The following is a 24,666-nucleotide window of genomic DNA, read 5'->3' as shown; positions in this document are numbered from 1 at the left end:
CAATAAATTCAACAAATAATAATAAAGCGGTGCGGAGAGGTTGCTCGCCCTTAGCTGAGGCAGCGCCGAGGGCCCGCAGATGGCGCTGCCCTCCTGCCTCCTTTTCCCGCAGGCTCCCTGAGCGCGGAGAAAAGTTGGGGGACGAGTCAGCCGGGAAAGGAAGGAGAGGGCGGCAGCAGCATTTGCATGAGCAGCGGGAAGAGCCAGTGTGTGGGGGGAGTGTGTGTGTGTATGCGCGCGCGCGCGCCTCTCTCCGTCTCTCGCTCGCTATATAGGATGTGCCGCGGAATGGGTGGCTCGTTGCTGTAGGCGCGCGTGCGGCTCGCCCTGCCTTTGGCGAGCAGCGTTTTGCAGCGCTGCTGCTGCTGCTCTCCTCCTCCTCACCACCGGCAAGGCAAGCGATCCCGGCAGGCTCTGGCTTTTCCCGGCTGCCATCTCCTCCTCCTCCTCCGCCTGCCTGCCTGCCCTCTCTCTCTCCCATTTTCCTCCGCTGGGAAGCCTCGATGTGCTGCTGCCAATGGCCGGGGCACAGCCAGGGGTGCACGCTCTCCAACTGCAGCCGGTCCGCGTCTCGGCCAGCCTCAAGAAAGGCACCGTCTTCGTCAAGTGGGACGATGTAAGTTTGCGGAGCGCGCCGCCTCGGCCGCCCTTTGCCCGACCTTCCCCGCTCCCTCTCCCCGCTCACCTTGATGGATGGAGTGTGCCGGGGTGGAAGGGGGAAACGCTACGCGTAATTACGCAACGGCCAGAGCGCATCGGCCGGGGGGCTCGCCACATGTGCGGGATGGTGCCTCGCCGAGGGCGCGCGGTGCTCATCTGGCTCGGTGGCTGGGTCACACACAAACACGTGTCTGAGATGGGCTCTGCTGAGACGCATAATCGGGGATTGGATCAAATTTCAGCTGCTTCTGGGCACGCGGGGGTTTCCCAAGTGGCCCTAGCTCCGGAGCAGAATACATGCTGGGGTAGCTCGGTCGGTAGAGCAGGAGACGCTTGATCTTAGCGTCGTGGGTTCGAGCCCCATGTTGTGCATGCTCCTTGCACGCCAACGGGTTGGAACAGAGGACACACGCCGTCCCTTCCAACTCTACAAATCTATGTTTCTACGATTCAGTGCTTTGCATGCCGACGATTCCAAGTGTGAGCCAGTCCAGCCAAAGGTGCATAGGGCTGGGAAAGACTTGCTCTTGAGAGACAGGCAAGGGAGGTGGGCATGAATGGAATTTGTACCAGTGGGCTTGACTAGGGATCTGGCAGTTCTCCCTATGTATTGTCCATTGCTGGTGCTTCTGGGAAAAAACAGAAATCTCTATAAAGTGGAGTGGTGGAGACAGAGTTGGGATTAGGTTGTGCCATTTCTTTTTCCGAAAGGATGGATGGATGGATGGCATGGAGATGAAGAAGCCAAAATGCTGTTGCATGGGTTGCGAAGTATCCTGACAAATGCAGGGTCCTGTGAGTGGGTGGGATGGGCGAGTGAAGGTGCTGCCAGCCTTAAAGTTGGGAGAGAAGCAGGAATGTGGAGCTGGTCTGATTTTTCTCTGGTGAAACATTGGAAGAGCATTGGTTCCCAACGAGTTACCCTTGGCAACAAGCAACTCAAATGCATTGATGTGGATTTAGACAAGCAGTTTGGTGCTTGTGTTGAGAAGAAATGGGCACAGCTTTTGTGGGTATGTGCATAGCCTAGTGTGCATACACACAGAGAGAGAGTTTTTGAAGGGAAAATAATAATAGGATTGTAGTGTCTGGTCCATCCCCCTGCCATGTTTCTAAGTGGAACTTGGAACTTGGAACTGGATATTATTATTTTTTAAAGAAAGTTTTCTACTTGATCTTTTCCTTAAAAATATGATTTTTTTTCACTCTTTAGTGCCCTGTTTAGATGCAGAAACCTCTCTGTAAGCTAGTCTTCACTCAATTTCTCAGGTCCTCATAGTTTTTGCTGTCATATAACTACTTATTATGGGTGCATACAGTGACATTGGTAAATTGAGTGTTAGAGTTGCATAGGCAAAAGTAGGAAGAACTTCGTTGCCCAGAAAGCTTGCACTCTAAAACAGATAACTGAGGACATCGGAGGCATAGAGAGAAGGTGGTAATAGGTTTGACACTACAGTTCGTATTTAGAATCTAGTTTATCTTTGCTTCTTTATTACCGTTGCATTCCTCAATTTGCCTTTTAAGGTAAAGGTTATAAAGTGAAGTTGTTTTGTTATGGGGCATGGTGTTTTTGCACCTTACCTTCTGGCTTTGTTAGTGTTGAGGGTAGAGATTGGCGCATGTGGTGAGAGCATCACTGGCTCAAGTAACAAGCAGTTATTTACAAAGTGACACCTCTTCCCCCTTCTGGCGTGACCCTTGTTTTGATAGGCATAGGAACAGGCAAGAGTACACTGTGGTCTTGTTCTCACAGGTATTCCACCTGCACCTAGACTGTATCACGGCAGGTGGGGGCTCACATCCCTGAGTGCTTGGCCATCAAAAAATAAAAACATGAAACCTGGAAAACTAATTTGCTAACATAATTGCTAACAAGACTTCTCTGTGCATCGCTTTATACAGAAGCTGGCTTGGTTTATTCCTCGCTGTGCTCACTCTTGAACTTGGATTTCCCCTGTGCTACAGCTTCAGAATTTGGATTTGTAAGTGGAGATCCTAAAGCAGAAAAAGAAAGAAAAGTTCTTTCCACTTCTACCTGAATTTAAGTTGGTTGCGTTGCAAAAATGTTATTTTTGTTTCTCATTTCCTATTACAGTGGACACTAGTTGGAGTGGGCTTTGCTGGATGCAGGAATAGCAAAAATATTTTTTCTCATATAGAAGGAAAGATGCTGTGAAGCTGAAGCTTGTTTTTTTAAATGAAGAGTGGCAGTTCCAATTGTGCTTTATTTCCATATCTCTGGTCTTGATGTCTACATATAGTCTAATGGAGCAGTCAGGCACAGGCAGTGGTTAAACAGCTTAAGATAAAAAGTGTTTCCGTTGGGGCTTTAGCACTGATAAGCCCTTTCAACTGGGGAGGATATGGGACTTGTTTGTGACCCTAACGGGTATTTAAGTGTAGCAAACTGAATTGAGGGAGAGCTGGCATTTCAATAAGCCTTAAAAATTAAATGCTTAGATGCCCAAACAAGCAACTGGCTGAGGACAGCTTATCAGAAACGCTGCAAGATCTGGATTCTGAGCAGAATTGCTGGTGACCTGTGAAACAGTGCATTTATAATCCACTTTATGGGTTCAGAAGACACAACTTTTCATGAGGAAGATGTTTAAGAGCAATTCTCTTCCTCCTAGTGAGGAAGGAATGCATGTCAGTGCCCATCTAGTGTATAATTGGGTTGCGGTACAATTAACTCGGCTGCTATTGAAATGTTGCTTTAAAGGGGATAAGATTGTTGGTTTTAAGTTGCCCAGCCAGGTCTTGATGGATTTAATTACAAGAATTTCTCTTCTGGTCTGCAGCAGCCTCCTGATGTTGTTGGACTTCCAGCTCTCATCATCCCCAGCCAGCATGGTCAAGGATGATGGGAGTTGTCCTAAACATCTGGAAGGCAGCAGAGACAAAATGAGGTGCCAAGCATTTCTGAACACATGTTGGCTTTTTGGTGTATAGAGTCAGAGGAGCAAATGCAGCGCATTGGTTAAAAACTGGCAATATGGTGCAATGAAGACATGTTTTGGTAGAAGTCAGGATCAAAGACATTTCTGCAGTTCCTTCACTAAGGAAAAACCAGTGCTCATGCATTGGATACCAAAGGGAGGCAAAGAACAGGATTACAAGGCAGGCACCTCTCATTAAATCAAACAATTGTAGAGTTGGAAGGAACAACGCAGGTCATCTAGTCCAACCCCAAATAGTGAAGGTGCCCTTGGTTATACCAACTGATTTGGAGAATGGCTGCAGTTCAGTGTTAGAGCATCTGCCTTGTCCATTCCCTGACACCGCAAGGGGGGAATATCTGAAAACTTGGGAAGCTGTTGCCAGTCAGTGTAGCGATATTGAGCTAGACAAACCAGTGACCACTGACCTCCTTTTCTATATGTGCAACAATGTCCTAAGTAATCTGTGTCACTAATAGCAGCTGCGACAAACTGCGGGAGCACTTGCGGGTAAAGTTAGATCAGCGTCTTCTGTGGCCGAGTTTTCAAAATGCTTGCAGGCAGCTGTTCCATCAGTGCTGGCTTCAGATATGTCAGGCAGGTCACAGACGACGTGTTCTTTGAAAAGAGGGTTTAAAAGACCATGCCTGAAATTACCTCCTCTCGTTCTGTCTATGCTCTTGGCATCAACATCAAGCGGTGTAAAAGCTGTGTGTTTATGTCAAGTCCTGGAAGTGTTGCTATGCTTCGAACAGCAATGAACAAACTCTGACCTCTCTGAAAGTTAAAGAGCTTTGTATAGAACTGGTCCTGGGAACTGGAACCACAGTTAGCCCTAAGGTCACAAATAAATAAAACCAACCAGTGTATGTAGCGTGTCTCTCGTTCTAATCTTAAGGCCAACTAGATGTGACAGTTCTGTGATCAGATCTGATGTCTGTTCCTAAAGAGGCTATGGGGGACAGGTGGGGACAGTTTAATTCCTTTCTCTCTCTCCTCCACTCCCATTCAATATCCTGTAGCTACTATGAACTGTGGAAACAGTGGAAACAAATCTTGTCCTATTTTTGCCCTATGTGGCTGAGGGTGCTTTCACACAGCAGGTTGCTGTGAACTCGGTGATGCTTGGGTTTCTTTATTGTCTTTCTCATCAAAATGCTGTCCCATTTTCCCCTCCCTCCCTTTAATCTGGATTTACTGTTTCTGAGATTTTATTTGAACTTTTCCATGGAATCTGGATCAAATGGGAAAATAATACAAGGTGGCATTGGGATGCAGGTGACAACACGCAAAACTTGCACGCACAAGCAGTCACTAAGTCCACAATACAGAGGTACCTCGGGTTAAGTACTTAATTCGTTCCGGAGGTCTGTTCTTAACCTGAAACTGTTCTTAACCTGAAGCACCACTTTAGTTAATGGGGCATCCCGCTGCTGCCGCACCGCCGGAGCATGATTTCTGTTCTCATCCTGAAGCAAAGTTCTTAACCTGAAGCACTATTTCTGGGTTAGCGGAGTCTGTAACCTGAAGCATATGTAACCTGAGGTGCCACTGTAAACTCTTTCTTGAAAGTGCTCTAATAGCAACACCTAATAGAGTGGTTTGTATGCAAATTTTAAATCCCACTATTCTGCAACTTCAACCCAAATAAAATACATTGGAAGATTCAATTGCAGATCTCTCTGGCTTTCCTAGTCTGGCCCTTAGTACCAAGAGACAACATATTGGTGTTGTGTTTGCAGCGTTTGAAATTAGCCAGGTGCCAGGCGCATTTTGCACCTGGCTGTTGACCACTTGCGACCAATAATAATAATTTAATAATTATTGGGCGGCCCAAGTAAAGATGTCTGAGTGCCATCCTGGCACCTGACATCTCCACCACCTGGGGGTGCATGCATGGAAATCATTGGATCTTGACTGTTTTCACACACTAGCAACACATCCTGTAGAATTCTATCTTGTTATATTTTATCTGCACAATCAGAATGAATTTCAGGAGCCAAAATGCTTTTTCTGTACACCCTGAGCAGGAGCAGTCACCATTAAGAAAAATAGACCAATATATATGTGGACAGTCCCTGGATCCAGTAATTCCCTTCCCCCTTAACTACTTTAACTACTACTCAGCTGCCGCTTAAGTCCTCCCCCCTTTAGTTCTTAACCTAGCTCAAGGTTGTCATCTGAACTAGCCAGATGTTTAACTGAGCATCTATTACATTCAGTCCATCATTTGAAAAATAAGACTAGAGCTGCCTTAAAGGTAAAGGACCCCTGGATAGTCCAGTCAAAAGCGACTATAGGATTGCAGCGCTCACCTCGCTTTCAGGCCGAGGGAGCTGGCTTTTGTCCACAGACAGCTTTCCAGGTCATGTGACCAGCATGAACTAAACTGCTTCTGGCACAACAGAACACCGTGACGGAAACCAGAGCGCATGGAAACGCTGCTTACCTTCCCGCTGGAGCGGTACCTATTTATCTACTTGCACTGGTGTGCTTTCGAACTGCTAGGTTGGCAGAAGCTGGGACAGAGCTCACCCTGTCATGGGGATTCGAACTGCCGACCTTCTGATCAGCAAGCCCAAGTGGCTCAGTGGTTTAGAAAACGGCAACTAGACATTCCCTTTTGGCAACTGCAACCTTGGTTTAAGGAGCCATTTGGCGCCTAGCTTATGTATCTGAGTCTATAACACTCTAGAGTGCATATCCTGTGATGTGGAAAATCTTTTGGGAGCTATATCAAACTGGGCCCACTGGATCTGTTGTAATCCAGATGTGAGACATGTCTGGATTCTAATGTCTGTTCAGTCCAAAGTTGTATTAAAGTCCAATGCAGATAAAACACTGTATAGGATCCTTCATGCCAATCTCTGCCACCCCCCAGTGTATGCTTGCCCCTCTTTCCCCACCCCTCTACATCTGGCTGTTGATCCAGCCTTCAGATTTCAAGTTGATGAACAGCAGAAGCAGGTACACCAAAGCAGGATGGAAAGTATCCTTGCCATGCCACTGCAGCTTAAGTGCTTCCAAAGCAGAATAGGAATGTGTGAGGGATAATCCCATCTGATTAATGGGCAGGTTCTGGGAAAGTTGTGAGCTCAGCTGGCAAAAAATGTAACCTTTAACTACTCCTGAGCTGCCCAGGTAAGATGCAAAACTGAAATGAGACAACATTTTGGGATGTAATCCCTTTATAGCACCTTTGGAGAACCTTTGCTATTGGGAAAGGCTAAATGCCCTTTACATGAGGCTGTCTTTGGAAGCTTTAGTTCAGGGGTAGGCAATCTAAGTCCCGGGGGCCGGATGCAGCCCAATCGCCTTCTCAATCTGGCCTGCGGACGGTCTGGGAATCAGCATGTTTTTACATGAGTAGAATGTGTGCTTTTATTTAAAATGCATCTCTGGGTTATTTGTGGGGCATAGGAATTCATTCATATTTTTTTCCAAAATATAGTCCAGCCCACCACATGGTCTGAGGGATGGTGGACTGACCCATGGCTGAAAAAGGTTGCTGACCCCTGCTTTTGTTAGTGCAGGACGCAGCAATACCTTTTTTAAAAAAAAGGAAAAAAAGCTACTTTAAAGTTTATTCTTAATAGTGCAAGCACAAATCCCAGCTGAATAAATATAAATTGACTAATTGCTGTGCTTGAATAAGCCACTGCTAATGCGCTCAAAGCCCTCATCGCCCTACCGAGTGATAAGCCGTGTTTGCAGCACAATTTTATGCATTGTTTAGTAACACTGTTTACTTAGAAACAATTCCCACAAAGTTCACTGGAGTAAGTGGGATAGTATTGTAGCCTTGCCGATGCCTCCTTGGGGCCTGATCCCATCCAAAGGGCAAAAAGGATTTTGCACTTGGCTGATCTTGGTAGATCCTGAGAGTGAGAGGGAGGGAGTGGGTCCTATGATCAATTTCAAATGTGCCTGTTAGAGAATCCTCTGCACCTAGTTGGCTGTAGGAAAGCCATAGCTCAGTTGTAGCATGCATGTTTTTTTTTTTTTTATCTTATCTTGTTTCTACCCTGCATTTTCAGTGCAGCCCCCTTGTATGCCAAAGGTCCAAGGCTCAGTTCAAAAGGCTTCGCAAACAGCAGGTCTGGACAAATCCTTTACCTGAGATTTTAGAGAGCTGACTCTGGTCACTGCTCACCGGCTTTCCATACCTTGGTACCCTCCTTAGCTTTTTCTTCTCCTAAAGATAATAATAATGATGATAATTTATAATAATAATTTATTATTTATACCCCGCACATCTGGCTGAGTTTCCCCAGCCACTCTGGGCGGCTCCCAATCGAGTGTTAAAAACAAGACAGCATTAAATATTAAAAACTTCCCTAAACAGGGCTGCCTTCAGATGTCTTTTAAAAAACAGGATAGCTGCTTATTTCCTTGACATCTGATGGGAGGGTATTCCACAAGGTGGGCGCCACTACCGAGAAGGCCCTCTGTCTGGTTCCCTGTAACCTCACTTCTCACAATGAGGGAATTGCCAGAAGGCCCTCGGCACTGGATCTCAGTGTCCGGGCTGAACAATGGGGGTGGAGACGCTCCTTCAGGTATACAGGACTGAGGCCATTTAGGGCTTTAAAGGTCAGCACCAGCACTTTGAACTGTGCTCAGAAATGTACTGGGAGCCAATGCTGATCTCTCAGGACAGGTGTTATATGGTCCTGGCGGCCACTCCCAGTCATCAGTCTAGCTGCCGCATTCTGGATTAATAGCAGTTTCTGGGTCACCTTCAAAGGTAGCCCCATGTAGAGCTCAATGCAGTAGTCCAAGATATCCTTCAAGGCAGCAGGAGTTTAGGCGCAGAGTCTTCCTTCTCCTAGATGGGCTACCTTCCCTGGTTGACAAGCCCCACTTGCCCCTTAATTTTCTTAAAATAGCTCCCCCTTCCTTTAGATGATAACATGTGTTAGTTCACTTCAATACAGTACTGGGGAGCCCAGGTAACCACTGCCTTGCACAATCAACCACAAGACATGGAGCACACACACCATTTGAATGGCAATGTTCATCAACTTGGGGGGGGGCGACCCCCTAAAATATTTTATGGGTTGGTGAAGGGACCTCAGCCCTTAGGAGTTGGCTCCTATGCTTACTTTTGCAATGTGGTAAGCTGGCCCTAATGTTTTTGGGGGACCTCCTGCTCATTCTGCAGAGTGAGGCCCTAGACTTCTGTTGCAAAGTTGTGCCCTGATGGGGTTTAGCCTCCCCTTAAAGCAATGACAAACCTAGACAGCATCTTAAAAAGTAGAGACATCACCTTGCCAACAAAGGTCCATATAGTAAAAGCTACGGTTTTCCCAGTAGTGATGTATGGAAGTGAGAGCTGGACCATCAAAAAGGCTGATCGCTAAAGAATTGATGCTTTTGAATTATGGTGCTGGAGGAGACTCTTGAGAGTCCTATGGATTGCAAGAAGAACAAACCTATCCATTCTGAAGGAAATCAGCCCTGAGTGCTCACTGGAAGGACAGATCCTGAAGCTGAGGCTCCAATACTTTGGCCACCTCATGAGAAGAGAAGACTCCCTGGAAAAGACCCTGATGTTGGGAAAGATGGAGGGCACAAGGAGAAGGGGACAACAGAGGACGAGATGGTTGGATAGTGTTCTCGAAGCTACCAGCATGAGTTTGACCAAACTGTGGGAGGCAGTGGAAGACAGGAGTGCCTGGCATGCTCTGGTCCACGGGGTCATGAAGAGTCAGACACGACTAAACGACTAAACAACAGCAACAACTTAAACATGACCCTGTGCTTTTCCTCCACAGCCAGAGTTGCTTTCACTCTCTTCCCGTCTCCGTGTGGAGCTGTGTCCCACCAGGGAAAAGAGCTGAAGTGGCAGTGCATAGGAGTTGGTTGTATGTAGCTAGCTGCTCGCTCCATCTGTTAACAAGAGGGCACAGTCTCCCACATATTACTACAGCACTGTTCTGGTGGAGAGAAGGCGACACGAAAAGCCATTATGCGACATGAGAAATGTTCCTTGCCGATTTCCTGAAAATGGCATGAAAAGGCGATGTTGCTCAGAGTGCAGCTTGCCTGTTCGGAATTAAATACTGCCATGAATAGCAGTGCTGTGCAGAAAGAACATGTGTTACATTTTCAGTTTCAAGGGATCTGAATATCTCGACTATGCCTTGCTTTTCTTATGAACCTATACAGCTGCTATATGCTGAGCTGGACCACTGATTCATCTCTAACCCAATGTATTGTCCACTCTAGCTAGCTAGCAGCAGCAGCTTGCTAAAGTTTTGGGCAAAGGTCCTTCTCAGCACCTGCTCCCTAAAATTCTGCATTTGAGAATAACAACAAGAATAATAATAATGATTTTTTTATTTATATCCTGCCCTCCCCAGCCAGAACCGGGCTCAGGGTGGCTCACATCAAAATCTATAATAGATTAAGACATAAAAATCAGCAATCGACTGAAATACAGCTTAAAATTGGATTAAAATCAAATTAAGATCAGATGGCTACCCACAAATTATAACTACAGTGGTACCTCGGGTTACAGGCGCTTCAGGTTACGGATGCTTCAGGTTACAGACTCCGCTAACCCAGAAATAGTACCTCGCGTTAAGAACTTTGCTTCAGGTGGTGGCGCAGCGGCAGCAGGAGGCCCCATCAGCTAAAGTGGTACCTCAGGTTAAGAACGGACCTCCAGAACAAATTAAGTTCTTAACCTGAGGTACCACTGTATAACTATATGGGTTGGGAACCTTAAGTCCTCACCAGACTCAGCTATTTGTATGAGCCAGTGAGAAGAGTTAGAGAGGCCACTTATATGCAAGGTCTTGTAAAAGGAGAGGGTTCAGACAATGCCCTGACCAAAGGCCTGGCGGAACAGCTCCGTTTTGCAGGCCCAAGAAGCCAAGGGTCTGAACCTGAGACCTTCTGCGTGTGCCTGACTGCTGAGCCATGGTCCCTCCAGATTAATTCTAGCGTTGATCCATCCAGCCCAATTCTACTCTCACTGTCAGATTGCCAGATTATTACCACTAGGATAGTAAGAGGTGAAACTGAACCATATAATTGGTTTATCAATTTAATTTGCTAAAACAATCACTGAACTTATAAAACTAGGTTTGATATGTCCAATATAAATAAGAAATCAGCAAATACAGTGACATTAAGTTCTGTTACCAATCCTAGCAGAAGAAATTCAACTGTTGATTCAGATATAAATATGAAATATATGAAAGAATTAATTTTGGGATTGAAAAGAGACATCTTAGAAATGAAGAAAGAGATGAATGAAAATGCTAGGAGTACGGACCAAAAACTGGATGGGATGGGAATGAAAATTGACGAAAATGAAAAGATGGTGACAGAGTTAACAGGAAAAATGAATGAGTTAGTTGTAAAAAATATGGAGATGTCAAAAACCGAACCTGGGACCTTTTTCCTGTAAGCTGTGCTGAGGTCAGAGGTAGGGAGCTGGCTGATGGCACCATGGGCTGCAAGGATCCCTTCTTGGCAGGCCCCAGTTACACTACCATTCATGGATTGTCCCTGGATAAAGTGACTTTTCTTCCTTAAGTTCTCAAAGCTTAAGCTTGTCATCTCAACTAGCCACATGTTTAACTGATAATCAATCACAATCAATTGATCGTTTGAAAAATAAGACTTTAGAACCATCTTGCCCCCAAATGGCAACTAGACATTCCATTTCCTTAAACTGTAAACTTGGGTTTAAGGGGCCATTTGGCACCTAGGTATGTCTTGAGTTTCTAACACTGATGTCTAGTAAGGTTTCCATGGAGGTAAAATCGAGAAGTAAATGCTACCATTGGTGCTGTGAAATTAGCATGTAGTGCAAATCTTGTAGGACAAAGTGTATTTCAGCCCAGATACATCTTTTTCTTAAGTGCCCTTCTGAAGGAGTATGCTGGGCAGAATGTAAAAAACAAAACAAAACCTTGGATAGAAAGAGGTTACTGTTGGGCTGTTCCATGCATTGTTCTTTGGTTGGAGGCCCAGGCCCGGCAAAGAAGTCAAAGTTACTTGGGAAGTTGAACAGTAACAGAAGGTTTGCACCCAGTACTTCAGAAGAGGATTTTGCAGAAGTTTGAGGTAGAGGCAAGAGGGGAATGTTTTAAACTTTAACATCAAGGATTCCTGGTTTGAGCCAGTTGAACACATTCTGATCCCTCACCCCAACCGTATAAAATGGGCCCATCCTGCTCTTTTGTTGTAATTTAGAGTTCTGACGTAGCCCTTGCTTCTTTAAAATTTTGATTGACACAAACTGAAATGCTGCATGAACTGATCAAGCACGGTGTTCTGTGCAAGCGACTGTGACTTTGTGCTGGTCAGAAAACTAGCAGACGTGCCAATAGTATTGATGCCAGTGCCCGCCTCAGAATCTGTGTTCAGAGCCAGAGCTTAAAGCTTGAAAAAGTGAAGTCAGAATGGATAAAAGTGCCTCTTGCCAGGTGTGGAGTGCATTTCAGTTGCTACTGAGCCACTACAGTAGGGAGACACCTCGTTACATCAGGGTTAAGGGAAAGATGAAACACTTTCATCTCCTTTTAAAAGATGCTAGTGTGGCAGAAAAGGGTTTCTATACTCCTCAAATGCCTGACAGCCTTAAATAAACCTGCCTCTACTCAAAACACCTACAATAAGCTCGACAATGCAGTGCATTTAAAGGGAAGAAAGGGAAGCTTGTTTTCAGTTGCAATGTAAACTATATTAGATCTGTGATAGTTTTGCATCATCTCTTTTCCCAGCAGAGCTCCTATTATTAGCATCCTATGGCGCTGTGGGTTAAACCACAGAGCCTAGGACTTGCCGATCAGAAGGTCGGCGGTTCGAATCCCCGCGATGGAGCTCCCGTTGCTTGGTCTCTGGCTCCTGCCAACCTAGCAGTTCGAAAGCACGTCAAAGTGCAAGTAGATAAATAGGTACTGCTCCGGCGGGAAGGTAAACGGCGTTTCCGTGCACTGCTCTGGTTCGCCAGAAGCGGCTTAGTCATGCTGGCCACATGACCTGGAAGCTGTATGCCGGCTCCCTCGGCCAATAAAGCAAGATGAGCGCCGCAGCCTCAGAGTCGGCCACGACTGGACCTAATGGTCAGGGGTCCCTTTACCTTATATGACAGGCATAGGCAAACTCGGCCCTCCAGATGTTTTGGGACTACAACTCCCATCATTCCTGACCACTGGTCCTGTTCGCTAGGGATGATGGGAGTTGTAGTCCCAAAACATTTGGAGGGCCAAGTTTGCCTATGCCTGCTATATGAGAACAGCAAACTTGTTCTCCAAGTCTGACTCCTGATTTAGCCTAAACATGTGCATAGATGGTTCCGTAGGCAGACTCTGAGAAACCCCAAGGTTTACAGAAATACAAAAAAAATTGTTAGGAGAGAAACTCTAATGAGGGACTGTCCCCGCCCCCCCAGTCTGTTCACCACTTCAGACTGAGCACGCTCAAAAACCGCAGAATGCTGAGTGTTTTTGTTATTTTAACCAGTGGATTGGAAATGGAGTGGGAGATCCTAGAAGAGAGGGTTTGACTGGTTAGAACTCTGAACAGGAGCAGCCTGTGCTGCAACATTTTGCTGCAGGCTCCTTTGGTTTTCTTTGTTTAATATACACCTTGTGAGCATTTGTTTTAGTCATCTTTTCAAAGGGCAGCTGTCTGCCTGCAGCAGCAGCAGCAGATCATTGCAAAATCCTGGTGGTCAATAGGACAAGCTGCCTTGAGAGTTATTTTCTTGATGAGGAAGAGTAAAGTAGATTTGGACAGGGCAAATGAAAAGAAATAAAAATAAATTGGTGTACGTAGACTCACGCAGTTCACTAGCCATCTTGCAAATTGATGCAGGGCGACAGAGTGACCACAGAGCCACTACTGGAAACCAGGTCAGAGATGCCACAAGGAATGCAGAAGGTTAGGGCGAATGACTCCTGGTGACATAAGCAAGCGAGTTGAACCACTGGTATTATGCAAATGCAGCAGATTAAATGTAGGTCAATAGATAATTTGATCTGAGGAAAATTCCTTCCCTATACAGCTTTTAAAAAGCTGTGGTTTTACATAATGATTTGGACAGACCAAAGCTTTACTCACCTGGAGTTGAGAGGGTATTGAATGTCCTCAGTGTTCCAGGCTTAGAAATGGAAAATATCAGGGGGTGTTGTTAATGAAATACCCCCCTCCCAACTCCCCAAGCACATTTAGTTGTGGCACTTACAAGTCCTGACAGCTGATTTCAATGTTTTCAACATGGAAGCTGTACCCATACTTCGCACAATGCAAACGTAATGATACATTTGTTCCCTCATCCTGTTCAGCTTGAGCATTTCCTACATTTGCTCAGGTTGGACAGAATGGAAACTGAGTGCCTTGATACCGCTTTCACAATTTCTAGTATAGTTTCCATATTCATGTCTTTTTTAATAACAATAAGCATATGAATAGGATTGCTAATAATGTTCATAGTAGTACATAGTGTATCATACAAATATATTCACACACTTCTGTACGTATGTATGTACACAGCTTCTTACAATTCAGTCTACTCTTCAAGTACAAAAGGTTTGTTAATTGAGGTTGAGAATTTCTGACAATTTAATATTTTTCCAGCATCAAAATACTTCTAGAAGACTCATTCATTTTATATCTCGCACCAAGGATTGAAAGCATATTGCATTATTTCATTCTGTATCTTTGGGCTCCTTTGGGATATAAATTCAATAAACAACTGCTTTATATATTAAAAAGAATTTCCCACTTTGCTTTCCTTCCCTCTCTTCCCTAATCATGTCAATGCAATGTTGAGGATGCCCTCTGTTAGCTTTCTAACCCTTACATCTCAAGAGTGGTGTGTTAAGTGAGACTTTAACAGATGAGGCCACTGATTCTTAACCTAAAAAAAGACTTGGTTTTGAGCTGAGCTGGTGTCAGTTGTCAATATGGACATGGGCTGTTTTCCCAGTACATGCCTCTCTCATTAACAGTCATCTGGTAGAAGCTAGCATGTGGTTCTGGGCGGTGCCCTTGAACTTGAGTTCCAATGGGAGATTTTCCAGTAGGGAAGTAGATTCTTTACAAAAAGTACTGTGCACGTGTGGCACTGTTCTTCATTAGATCAGGGCAGCCATAACAAGGGCAGAGGGCCCAGCAAATTTGTGGCTTAAAGTGGGGGCTACTCTGTGCTGGTGGATCTGCTTAGGTGGACCCAGGTCTTATCCTGTAGCCACTTCTATTTCTCCTGCATTCCTGAAAATGGCAGCAGAGGCCCAACATGTGACAAAAGTCCTCACAACAATGGGCAGGTGTTGGGGCTGGTTTTCAACATTGTGATATATCAGCAGCTAAATACCACAATATTCTGATCTATAACAATGTCTGGAATGTATCTCAGTTGCCTCTTCCTCTGCACCTTAGGGGAAGAAGCAGCAGCCAAGATACATCGTCCAGCCCTTCCGTTGTTGTTGTTTAGTCGTTTAGTCGTGTCCGACTCTTCGTGACCCCATGGACCAGAGCACGCCAGGCACTTCTGTCTTCCACTGCCTCCCACAGTTTGGTCAAACTCATGCTGGTAGCTTGACAACACTGTCCAACCATCTCGTCCTCTGTCGTCCCCTTCTCCTTGTACCCTCCATCTTACCCAACATCAGGGAGTTTTCCAGGGAGTCTTCTCTTCTCATGAGGTGGCCAAAGTATTGGAGCCTTAGCTTCAGGATCTGTCCTTCCAGTGAGCACTCAGGGCTGATTTCCTTCAGAATGGAGAGGTTTGATCTTCTTGCAGTCCATGGGACTCTCAAGAGTTTCCTCCAGCACCATAATTCAAAAGCATCAATTATTTAGCGATCAGCCTTCTTTATGGTCCAGCTCTCACTTCCATACATCACTGCTGGGAAAGCCCCAATAGCTTTCCAGCTCAGTTGGGCTGGGTAGCAGTGGAGCATATCCCCGTGCTGCCCACGGAAGGGATGCTGAGGGTGTCCTCTTGCATGCCACAGTCCAGGGTAGGAGAGGGGCAGGGAAGCTCTTGCCCACTCTTCTCCTTCCCTCCTCCCCCAGGTCAGGCCTGACCTGGGAGCAGAACTGTGCTAGGCTAGATGCAGCGCGGAGCCAGGATCCGATGAAGGAGCCTGCTATGGGAGTGCCTGTTTGCACCTCCTTTCAAAATTGTGCCCCCCATGCTACGCCTCTGAAGCTGGGCAATGTAACTCCGTAGAGGCTTCTCAGACTTTGTGTGTTGGTCCTGGGGCAGTTACCATGCGGCGTGGTCCGTGTCTGGTCTGAGGCTGAAGCAGGGTCCAAGGCAGGGAGTCAGGGGTGGTCAGGAACTCTGGCAGAAAGCAGGACAGGGTGCCGGCAGGAACAGGTAACCAACAATGTTGCTCCCGCAACCTGGGACTGGGCAGGCTGGCCTTTATCTCCTCTGAGGCATAGGGTGGCCCCAATCCTCTGGTGACTCGCCTCTCCTGGCCTGGAGGCGAGCACGCCTCCTGCGGGAACTTAGTTCCCTCTGCCTCTCTGCCCTGAGCCTCTGCAGCTCAGGAGAGGCTGGAGGCTTACCGGACCCAGAGACAACCTCAGTTTGCTCTGACGGGGCTGAGAGTGGAGCACCTGCAGGCAATGGGTCCTCCATCACCTCAGGAGCCAGAGCAGACTCAGCACAGGTGAGGGCCCTTCAGGTTCAAGCCCCTGCCCCGGTTTAGCCGGCCCTGGAGGTGGGGACTCCTGCGCAGGCTGGGATTCCTCAGATTCAGCCTCTGAATCCGATTCCTGGGCCACCACACTTTGTCTGCCTGCGCCTTTGCCGTTTGCAGGCAATGTGAGCTGGGAATACATCACAGATCTGCAGCCACCATGATGTATTTCCAGCTCAAAATGTCTGAAGCTGGTATCGCGATCTGAATGCTGTACCAGTTTCAGACAATTTACCAGTACATTGCCCAGCTCTAGCGGGTGTGTTTGTGTCCAGAGTCTTACGTAATTGGTTAGCCTGCTACTCTTGAGAACAAGCCAAAATTCTTTCGGAAGTGCACTAGGTGACTTTTAAGGATATTTGAAGTCCTCCTGGGAGTTCTCTTAAACAACCATCTTATTACAATTTGGATTTGCTAAGTGGCATTGGCTTCTCAAGTGGAAACTGCCCAATGAGGGATAAAATGCAGCATGAGTAAATGATATGTCCCAAGCTAGTCAGGCATCAGCGAGGGAGATGAGAATTTGTAGGTCAAATGCTTGCCCCAGGTGGTGTTGGATGGGTTTGAGTGTGTTTTGATTATATCTGTCAAAAAGGCATATCACTTAAAATTCAATCTTTCCCTAGGTAAGCAGGTGCTTTCTGCAAATATGTAAATCATCTGTGTGGAGTTAAGCACACCTGTACTTTGGGACTGGGGGCTTTAGGGAATAGAGACATTGACTCTTCTTGCCGTCTCTTTTCACTGTACTTTGGGTGCACAGGTTTTGAATAGCTGCTTGCTCAATGCTCTTTAATCTCCAGACGTATGTATTTCAAGGCTCAGTTGTAATTTTGGTTAGGTGACAGCAGGAATTTGAGAAGCGTCTGTCTTGGTGTGCTTTGTAATGGACTTTTATGAAACTCTAGCTGGTGAAATGAGAGCTGAACTCTTATCTAAATGCAGCCATAAGAGGTGTGCTTGAAACCACCACCACCTTGTTAATGAGGAACGGTTGGCATCTGGAAAGAAGTCATCTTCTGATGTTGGAATTAAAATGTTGGACTTGGATCTGAAAGAACAAGGCTCACATCCCCATTTAGTCAGGTCTTCTCAGGTCCCATAGTTGAGAACAGGAACCTGGACCTGATCCAGCAGTGCTCTTCTTATATGCTTAAAGTCGCTGGGTGATCTTGAGTCAGTTACTGTCTCTCAGCTTAACCTACCTCACAGGGGTGTTGTGGGGATAAAATAGAGGAGAATCATGTACAGTGGTGCCCCGCAAGACGAATGCCTCGCAAGACGGAAAACTCGCTAGACGAAAGAGTTTTCTGTTTTGGAGATGCTTCGCAAAACGAATTTCCTATGGGCTTGCTTCACAAGACGAAAATGTCTTGCGAGTTCCTGCGGGTTTTTTCCCCTTCCCCCCTTTTTTTAAGCCACTAAGCCGCTTATCCGCTAAGCCGATAAGCCGCTAAAAGCCGCTAAAAGCCGCTAAACCGCTAATAGCGCTAATCCGCTAATCCGTCAATGGGCTTGCTTCGCAAGACGAAAAAACCGCTAGACGAAGAGACTCACAGAATGGATTCTTTTCGTCTTGCGAGGCACCACTGTACAGTGGTACCTCAGGTTAAGTACTTAATTCGTTCCAGAGGACCGTACTTAACCTGAAACTTTTCTTAACCTGAAGCACCACTTTAGCCAATGAGGCCTCCTGCTGCCGTCATGCCGCCAGAGCCCGATTTCTGTTCTTATCCTGAAGCAAAGTTCTTATCCTGAAGCACTATTTCTGGCTTAGTGGAGTGTGTAACCTGAAGCGTATGTAACCTGAAGCGTATGTCACCCGAGGTACCACTGCATGCCACCTCAAGCTTCTTGGACAAAAGATGGAACAGAAGTGTAATAAATGGGATCTGTGGCCAATACAAAAATTCCAATGTGACTTTGTGCATTTTTGCTAGGAAGTGAGAAGCTGACCATGCTCTCCCACCTATGATTGCGTTGCACCCGCTTGAAATTTACTTACTTGCTGTATTTTTGGCCATGCCCCATCACCAAAAGGGTTCACAAGATGGCTCACAGCATTATAAAATAATAATAAAATAATCTGTAATCACAAAATAGAGCAAAAAGCAGCAAAAGTCAAATAGAGATTGTATGCTTGTGGTCTTTAGCATTCCTGGAAATGTTTTTGGAATTGGAGGAAGAACACTGAAGGCTGCAGTGACTTGCCTCTAAATATGTGTGTGTTTTGCAACGCTTTGGTAGATGCATGAAGATAGCACAAATTATAGTGGCTGTAAATTCAGGAACGAAGATCGATGAGGTGGATTTGTGCCAGGAAGTACTTGCTTCTTCACCACCCCCTTCCAATAAGCTGCTTTCATGTTTAAAATATAACAAACGAAGAGCTGAAAAATTTGACTGTGGTTGAAATAAGACCGAGATTCCCCCCTAAATGCCTTCAGTAATAAGTCCCGTCAGTTCCTTAGTGCACTTTAATAGAGAGCACAAAATTTAATACTGTAGCAACAATATCTACTGCACCAACAACGAATCCAACAGTGCAGATGTAAGTTAATGGACGTTAAGGATTAGATATTAGTTCCGTTTTAGAGGTGACTGGGTCATTGGGATCCTCAAGTACCTGAGGATGAACAGCATAGGTTCAGCCAAAAGGCATTTAGGCTGAAGCTGTTGAGTTGATTTGAAAAGTTGAATACAGTGGTACCTTGGTTCTCAAATGCCTTCGAACTCAAACAACTTGGAACCCAAATGCTGCAAACCTGGAAGTAAGTGTTCTGGTTTGCGAACTTTTTTTGGAAGCTAACTGTGCTCCATTTTGAGTGTTATGCTTCCGATTTGAGTGCCACACTTCCGTTTTGAGAGTTACACTGACGATTTGAGTGTTACACTTCTGTTTTGAGTGCCACACTTCTGATTTGAGTGCCATACTTCCGTTTTGAGTGTTACACTGAGGTCTGTCTGTTTTTGCTATTTATTTTGCATTTTTGTTTGCGGCTTTTTGTTTTGTTTTTGTGACTGTGTGGAACCCAGTTCAGCTACTGACTGATTGATTGATTGACTGCAGTTTATTGTTTATTGACTGCAGTGACATTGTTTATTGCTTTCATTTTACGGATCAATGGTCTTGTTAGATAGTACGTAAAATTCATGTTAAATTGCTGTTTTAGCGGTTGTTTTTAAAAGTCTGGAACAGATTAATCCATTTTGCATTACTTTCTATGGGAAAGCCCATCTTGGTTTTGGAATGCTTTGGTTTTGGAACAGACTTCTGGAATGGATTAAATTTGAGAACCAAGGTACCACTGTAGATGATTCCTGTAGCTTAAGGGTTGGAATTCTCACATTTCAATATCCATGTAGCGTCTGCATTATAAAAGTGTGATTGCATGTACAGTGGTACCTCAGGTTACATACGCTTCAGGTTACATATGCTTCAGGTTAGAGACTCCGATAACCCAGAAATAGTACCTTGGGTTAAGAACTTTGCTTCAGGATGAGAACAGAAATTGTGCTCCGGCGGCGCGGCAGCAGCAGGAGGCCCCATTAGCTAAAGTGGTGCTTCAGGTTAAGAACAGTTTCAGGTTAAGAACGGACCTCCGGAATAAATTAAGTACTTAACCCGAGGTACCACTGTATATAACTGTACATGCTTAGAACTATTCTAATATACTAGTATACTAGAATTTATAGGGTAAAGTGTCTGCCAGTTTCCAACAAGTAGTGCTGTGGCCAAGATTCCCCGGAGGAAGCGTCTGGGTGGTACTGCTTTAGACGGTAAGTGGGAGTGAGTCTGACATGATGGAATGCTTCTCCATGCAAAAGAAACTTCCTTTGGCCAAACTAGCACATCAGGGGAGAATGCCAGGGCCTTTCTTCCTCATGTGCTAGATCTTAAAGGAGAGGAGAGGTTTTTTTCCACAAGGGGCATTTCTTACACGCTGTGAAGCGGTGCAGTTCACCTGGAACTATGCCACTTTTAGTGAGAACCGGGCATTTTTTCTCATATATTAAGCAGACCAGGGTGTTCACGATGGAAAATTCATGCCTTGTAGCCTCTCACACAATACAGTGGTGCCCCGCAAGACGAATGCCTCGCAAGACAGAAAACCCGCTAGACGAAAGGGTTTTCCGTTTTGGAGGCGCTTCGCAAAATGAATTTCCCTATGGGCTTGCTTCGCAAGACGAAAATGTCTTGCGAGTTCCTGCGGGTTCCCCCCCCTTTTCCCCCCTTTTCCTAAGCCGCTAAGCCACTTATCAGCTGATCTGCTGATAAGCCGCTTAACAGTTGATCGCTAAAAGCCGCTAAACCGCTAATAGCGCTAATCCGCTAAACTGTCAATGGGCTTGCTTCGCAAGACGAAAAAGCCGCTATACGAAGAGCCTCACGGAACGGATTAATTTCGTCTTGCGAGGCACCACTGTACCTTTTCAACTGCAGTTGGCCAAACACGTTTTTAAAGTTAAAACTTCCTGCTAATAGTCGACCTCCTGGGATGCCGAAGCACCACATTATGGTAACATATTGTTGTTGTGTTAACACCTTGTTCCATTGATTAGCACATGAGAACATCCCTGTGGACATGTTACAACTCCCAGTGCTCACCCAGGAGGCCAATTCAATTAGTTCTGTAAGTGGAATTTGCGCAAATACTTAATAATGGGATTGGTACTTGCGATAATGTCTCCCCACTCCCTCACACCTATTGGATAGTGAAAACTTGCTGCTCTGAAGGTAGAGCCATAGGATTGGTTTTCCTCTCCTTCTTTATCAAGTTCCATCAAGTGCCTTGATGATCTTGTTTAAAGCCAAACTTGCATTCTGCTAACTTGTGTTCTGTATGTACAGGGACGCGGGTGGTGCTGTAGTCTAAACCACTCAGCCTCTTGGGCTTGCCAGTCAGAAGGTCGGCGGTTCGAATCCCCACGACGGGGTGAGCTCCCATTGCTCTGTCCCAGCTCCTGCCAACCTAGCAGTTCAAAAGCATGCCAGTGCAAGTAGATAAATAGGCACCACTGTGGCAGGAAGGCAAACAGCCTTTCCATGCACTCTGGTTTCTGTCATGGTGGTCTGTTTCACCAGAAGTGGTTTAGTCCTGCTGGCCACATGACCCGGAAAAACTGTCTGCGGACAAATGCTGGCTCCCTTGGCCTGAAAGCAAGATGAGCACTGCACCCCATAGTCGCCTTTGATTGGACTTAACTGTCCAGGGGTCCTTTACCTTTACCTATTCTGGAATTGTTTTCATGCTAGAATAGGTAAGGAAAAAGTATTGGGGTGGAGGAAAGTATTTTAGGTTGGTTATGCAGAACAGCTGAGTAAGTGAATGAACGTGTTTCGAAATATCATGACTTCTAGGAAGTTCTCCCTGCTTTGTCCCATGTAATTTCTCCCCGTTTGCTTACAAGTAGTAAATGAATTAGCCTAGAAGTCAATGTGTTCAGAGAGTGGCTCTCCGTGCCCCATGTATTCTGGTAATACTGAGGGCAGGGCATTGAGCTTCTCAGCTTGGTAATTCCTTTTTTAATCAAACTGTGAGGTTGAGGACATTTGCAGGGGAGAACGGAGGGTTTGTCCAACGCTTCCCCACCTGCTGTCTCTGACAAATGAGGCCATATTAAAATGCTTCCCCCACTCCACCCCAAAAAATATAGGGCTCTGAAATGAGTAAGCCACGCTGAAGGGGAAACAGAGTGTGTGTTTTAATCAGGGCTTGTTTTGGGGCAGAATTTGCCGGAACTCAATTCTGGCTCCTCTCAGGTGGGCGCCATTGCCGTTATAAGCGAGCAAGGGAGGTGTTCATGGTGAATTCTGGCACCTCTTTTTCTAGGGAAAAAAAACCAGCACTGGTTTTAATCAAGCAAACATGGGTTTAGGAACCCAGGCTTCTCAAGATAATGGATACTAACAGTTGGGTAGAATGGGTAGGAATATGAGGGGGCTAAGGTGAGCAGAGCTCCCAGACCCTTTGCTTTAAAAGAAAAAAAGAAAAAAAAGGGGGGGAGTCAAATCAGGTATTCCTGATGAAAGCTAGAGCACAAAATATGGGCATAGCCTTTTCTGTGGTGGCTCCCCATTTGTGAAATGCTCTCCCCAGAGAGACTTGCTTGGTGCTGTAGTGACTTGTCACTTGAGAGGTATCCTAACATGTCTTTAGGCTCTAGGCAAAACATTCTTCTTTACCTAGGCCTTCAGCTGTTAAATAATCTATGGCCTGTTAAAGATGTGTGTGAGGTGGGGGCTGTTATAGCGGTTTTTAATAATAATAATAATAATAATAATAATAATAATAATAATAATTACTACTACTACTATTATATTACTAGGCTTTGCTTTATTATTTTACGATTATGCTCTGTAAAATATGTTTTTAACGTTTTTAACTGCCCTGAGACCTTTCAATATTATTATTATTTATTGAATTTTTATACCTCCCTAGACCCAGAGGTCTCAGGGTGGCTCACAGAACAAAATAAAGAGTGGTGTATAAATCAAATTGAAGAATAATAACAACACTACTGCTTTGGGGCTCAGTAGGCCGCACCATTGCTAAGGGCAGTAAGTCACTGTTGCTAAGCAACCACAAGAAGGAATGTTGACACCTGAGACTGGGGAAGAGGCCCCTCTCAGAGCAGCAACCAGAAGCAGAACTGGCCAGAGGAAGTATACTGGGGTACGTTAGTTGAAGCACCTTCCTGCCATCGGCTGCTTAGCAGTGCTACTGTTTCACACCATAACAGAAATGTTTGCAAAAGGTGAAATACGTTTTGTTAACTAAATAACTAACAAAGCTGAGACCAGAAGAAGAAATCTAGGACAACTTGGATGTCAAGGAAATAATTTAATAACTTAGCCGCAACGTTAGGGATGATTCATGCATCACCTCTCCAACCCGGATTAGTGCACGTGAAAAGTGTTTTGCATGTGGAGGAGGGGGATGCAGGGAACCTTAAGCCTCGAGGAAAGTCCTTGCATTTGTTGCAACATGTTCTGCTTGGAAAAACAGACGCCAGCAGTGCTTGGGAGGAGCCAGTTGTCCAAAACCGCAGAGTGAGAGGCGCTGGGAAACTGCACATGTCATGCATGCCAATTCCCCGTTGCTTCACTTGTCAGGTTGTACTTGGAGTGCTTACATGAAGCAGACCATGTACAAACAGCACTCTGCGGGACCTGGCAAACCCAATTGCCATCTGCCTTCATCCTCTGTCTTTTGCAATATAAATGGTTCAGGCTGCAGCTTCTTAGAAACCGGAGGCTTGGAAATAGATACTTAGCCAAACACGTTCATGCAAATTATCCAGTCATTAGTGTGAGAGAGCTGGGGAAACCCCTTCTTTCGGCATACCTCTTGTTCCTCCCTCCCCCTCCATAATTAATCATAATAAACCCCAACCATCACCCCTGGCTGGGCCTGGCTGTCCCACTGAAAAAGGAGGTAGTGACCCAGGAGTGGCCCAATATACAGTGGTACCTCGCAAGACGAATGCCTCGTAAGACGAAAAACTCGCAAGACGAAAGAGTTTTTCGTTTTTTGAGTTGCTTCGCAAGACGAATTTCCCTATGGGCTTGCTTCGCAAGACGAAAACGTCTTGCAACTTTGTTTCCTTAGTCTTGCAAGTTTGTTTCCTTTTTCTTAAAACCGTGCATTCAGGGGGTGCAGTTGCGACTTGACTTCGAGGAGCAACTCATAGCACGCGGTGTGGTAGCCTTTTTTGAGGTTTTTGAAGACTTTTGAGATTTTTGAAGCTTTTCCAAAATCCGTGCTTCGCAAGACGAAAAAATCGCAAGATGAAAAAACTCGCAGAACGAATTAATTTCGTCTTGCGAGGTACAACTGTATTGGGCTGCCTGAGATGTCCCACCGCCTTTCAGTCCACACACAGAAGCAAACCTGACTGGCAGTTAAATCTGCCACTTGATCACTAGCAATGGGACACCAAGATCCTGTCCAGCTGTGGCAGGCTTACTTAGGGTTAGGTTAGGGATACAGAGCAGTCTACCTGGCACACACAGCTCTGTCCTTTAGCACCTTAGTGCTGCTTGCTGCCCCTCAGGAAGTGTGTCAGTGTGGTGCAGCTGTTTGTTTGCTTATTAAATTTCTATACAGTCATACCTCTGGTTACAGATGCTTCATGTTGTGCGTTCTTGGGTTACGGACGCGCCAAAACCCGGAAGTACCGGAACGGGTTACTTCTGGGTTTCGGCGCTCGCGCATAAACACCGAATCACAACCCGCACATGCGGGCGCTGCATATTGCGAACGTGCCTCCCACACGGATCACGTTCGCAACCCGAGCGTCCACTGTACCACCCTTCATCTGAGCACCACAGGACGGCTTATAAGCATAAACATACATAGCATAGTAACAAACAGAAACAATTC

At 45.7% G+C, this 24,666-nt stretch overlaps 1 protein-coding gene across 2 annotated transcripts in view; it reads left to right on the top strand.

Annotated features, from left to right (window-relative positions):
* The first annotated feature begins 227 nt into the window (after positions 1-227).
* The window catches only part of PLCB1 (phospholipase C beta 1), a 472,399-nt gene continuing 447,960 nt past the window's right edge, over positions 228-24,666 (top strand). The window contains exon 1 of one of the 2 annotated variants that reach the window (XM_079969662.1): positions 228-616. In XM_079969662.1, the coding sequence (XP_079825788.1) occupies positions 518-616 (99 nt within the window). In that variant the 5' untranslated portion in view covers positions 228-517. The remainder of the gene's footprint in view (positions 617-24,666) is intronic. The other variant, XM_079969663.1, reaches the window with a different exon arrangement.

Source organism: Podarcis cretensis, assembly GCF_951804945.1.
Source record: "Podarcis cretensis genome assembly, chromosome: 3".
NCBI classification, from domain to species: Eukaryota; Metazoa; Chordata; class Lepidosauria; order Squamata; family Lacertidae; genus Podarcis; species Podarcis cretensis.
The sequence above is the reverse complement of the archived record's forward strand: the minus strand, read 5'-3'. Positions and strand labels throughout refer to the sequence as shown.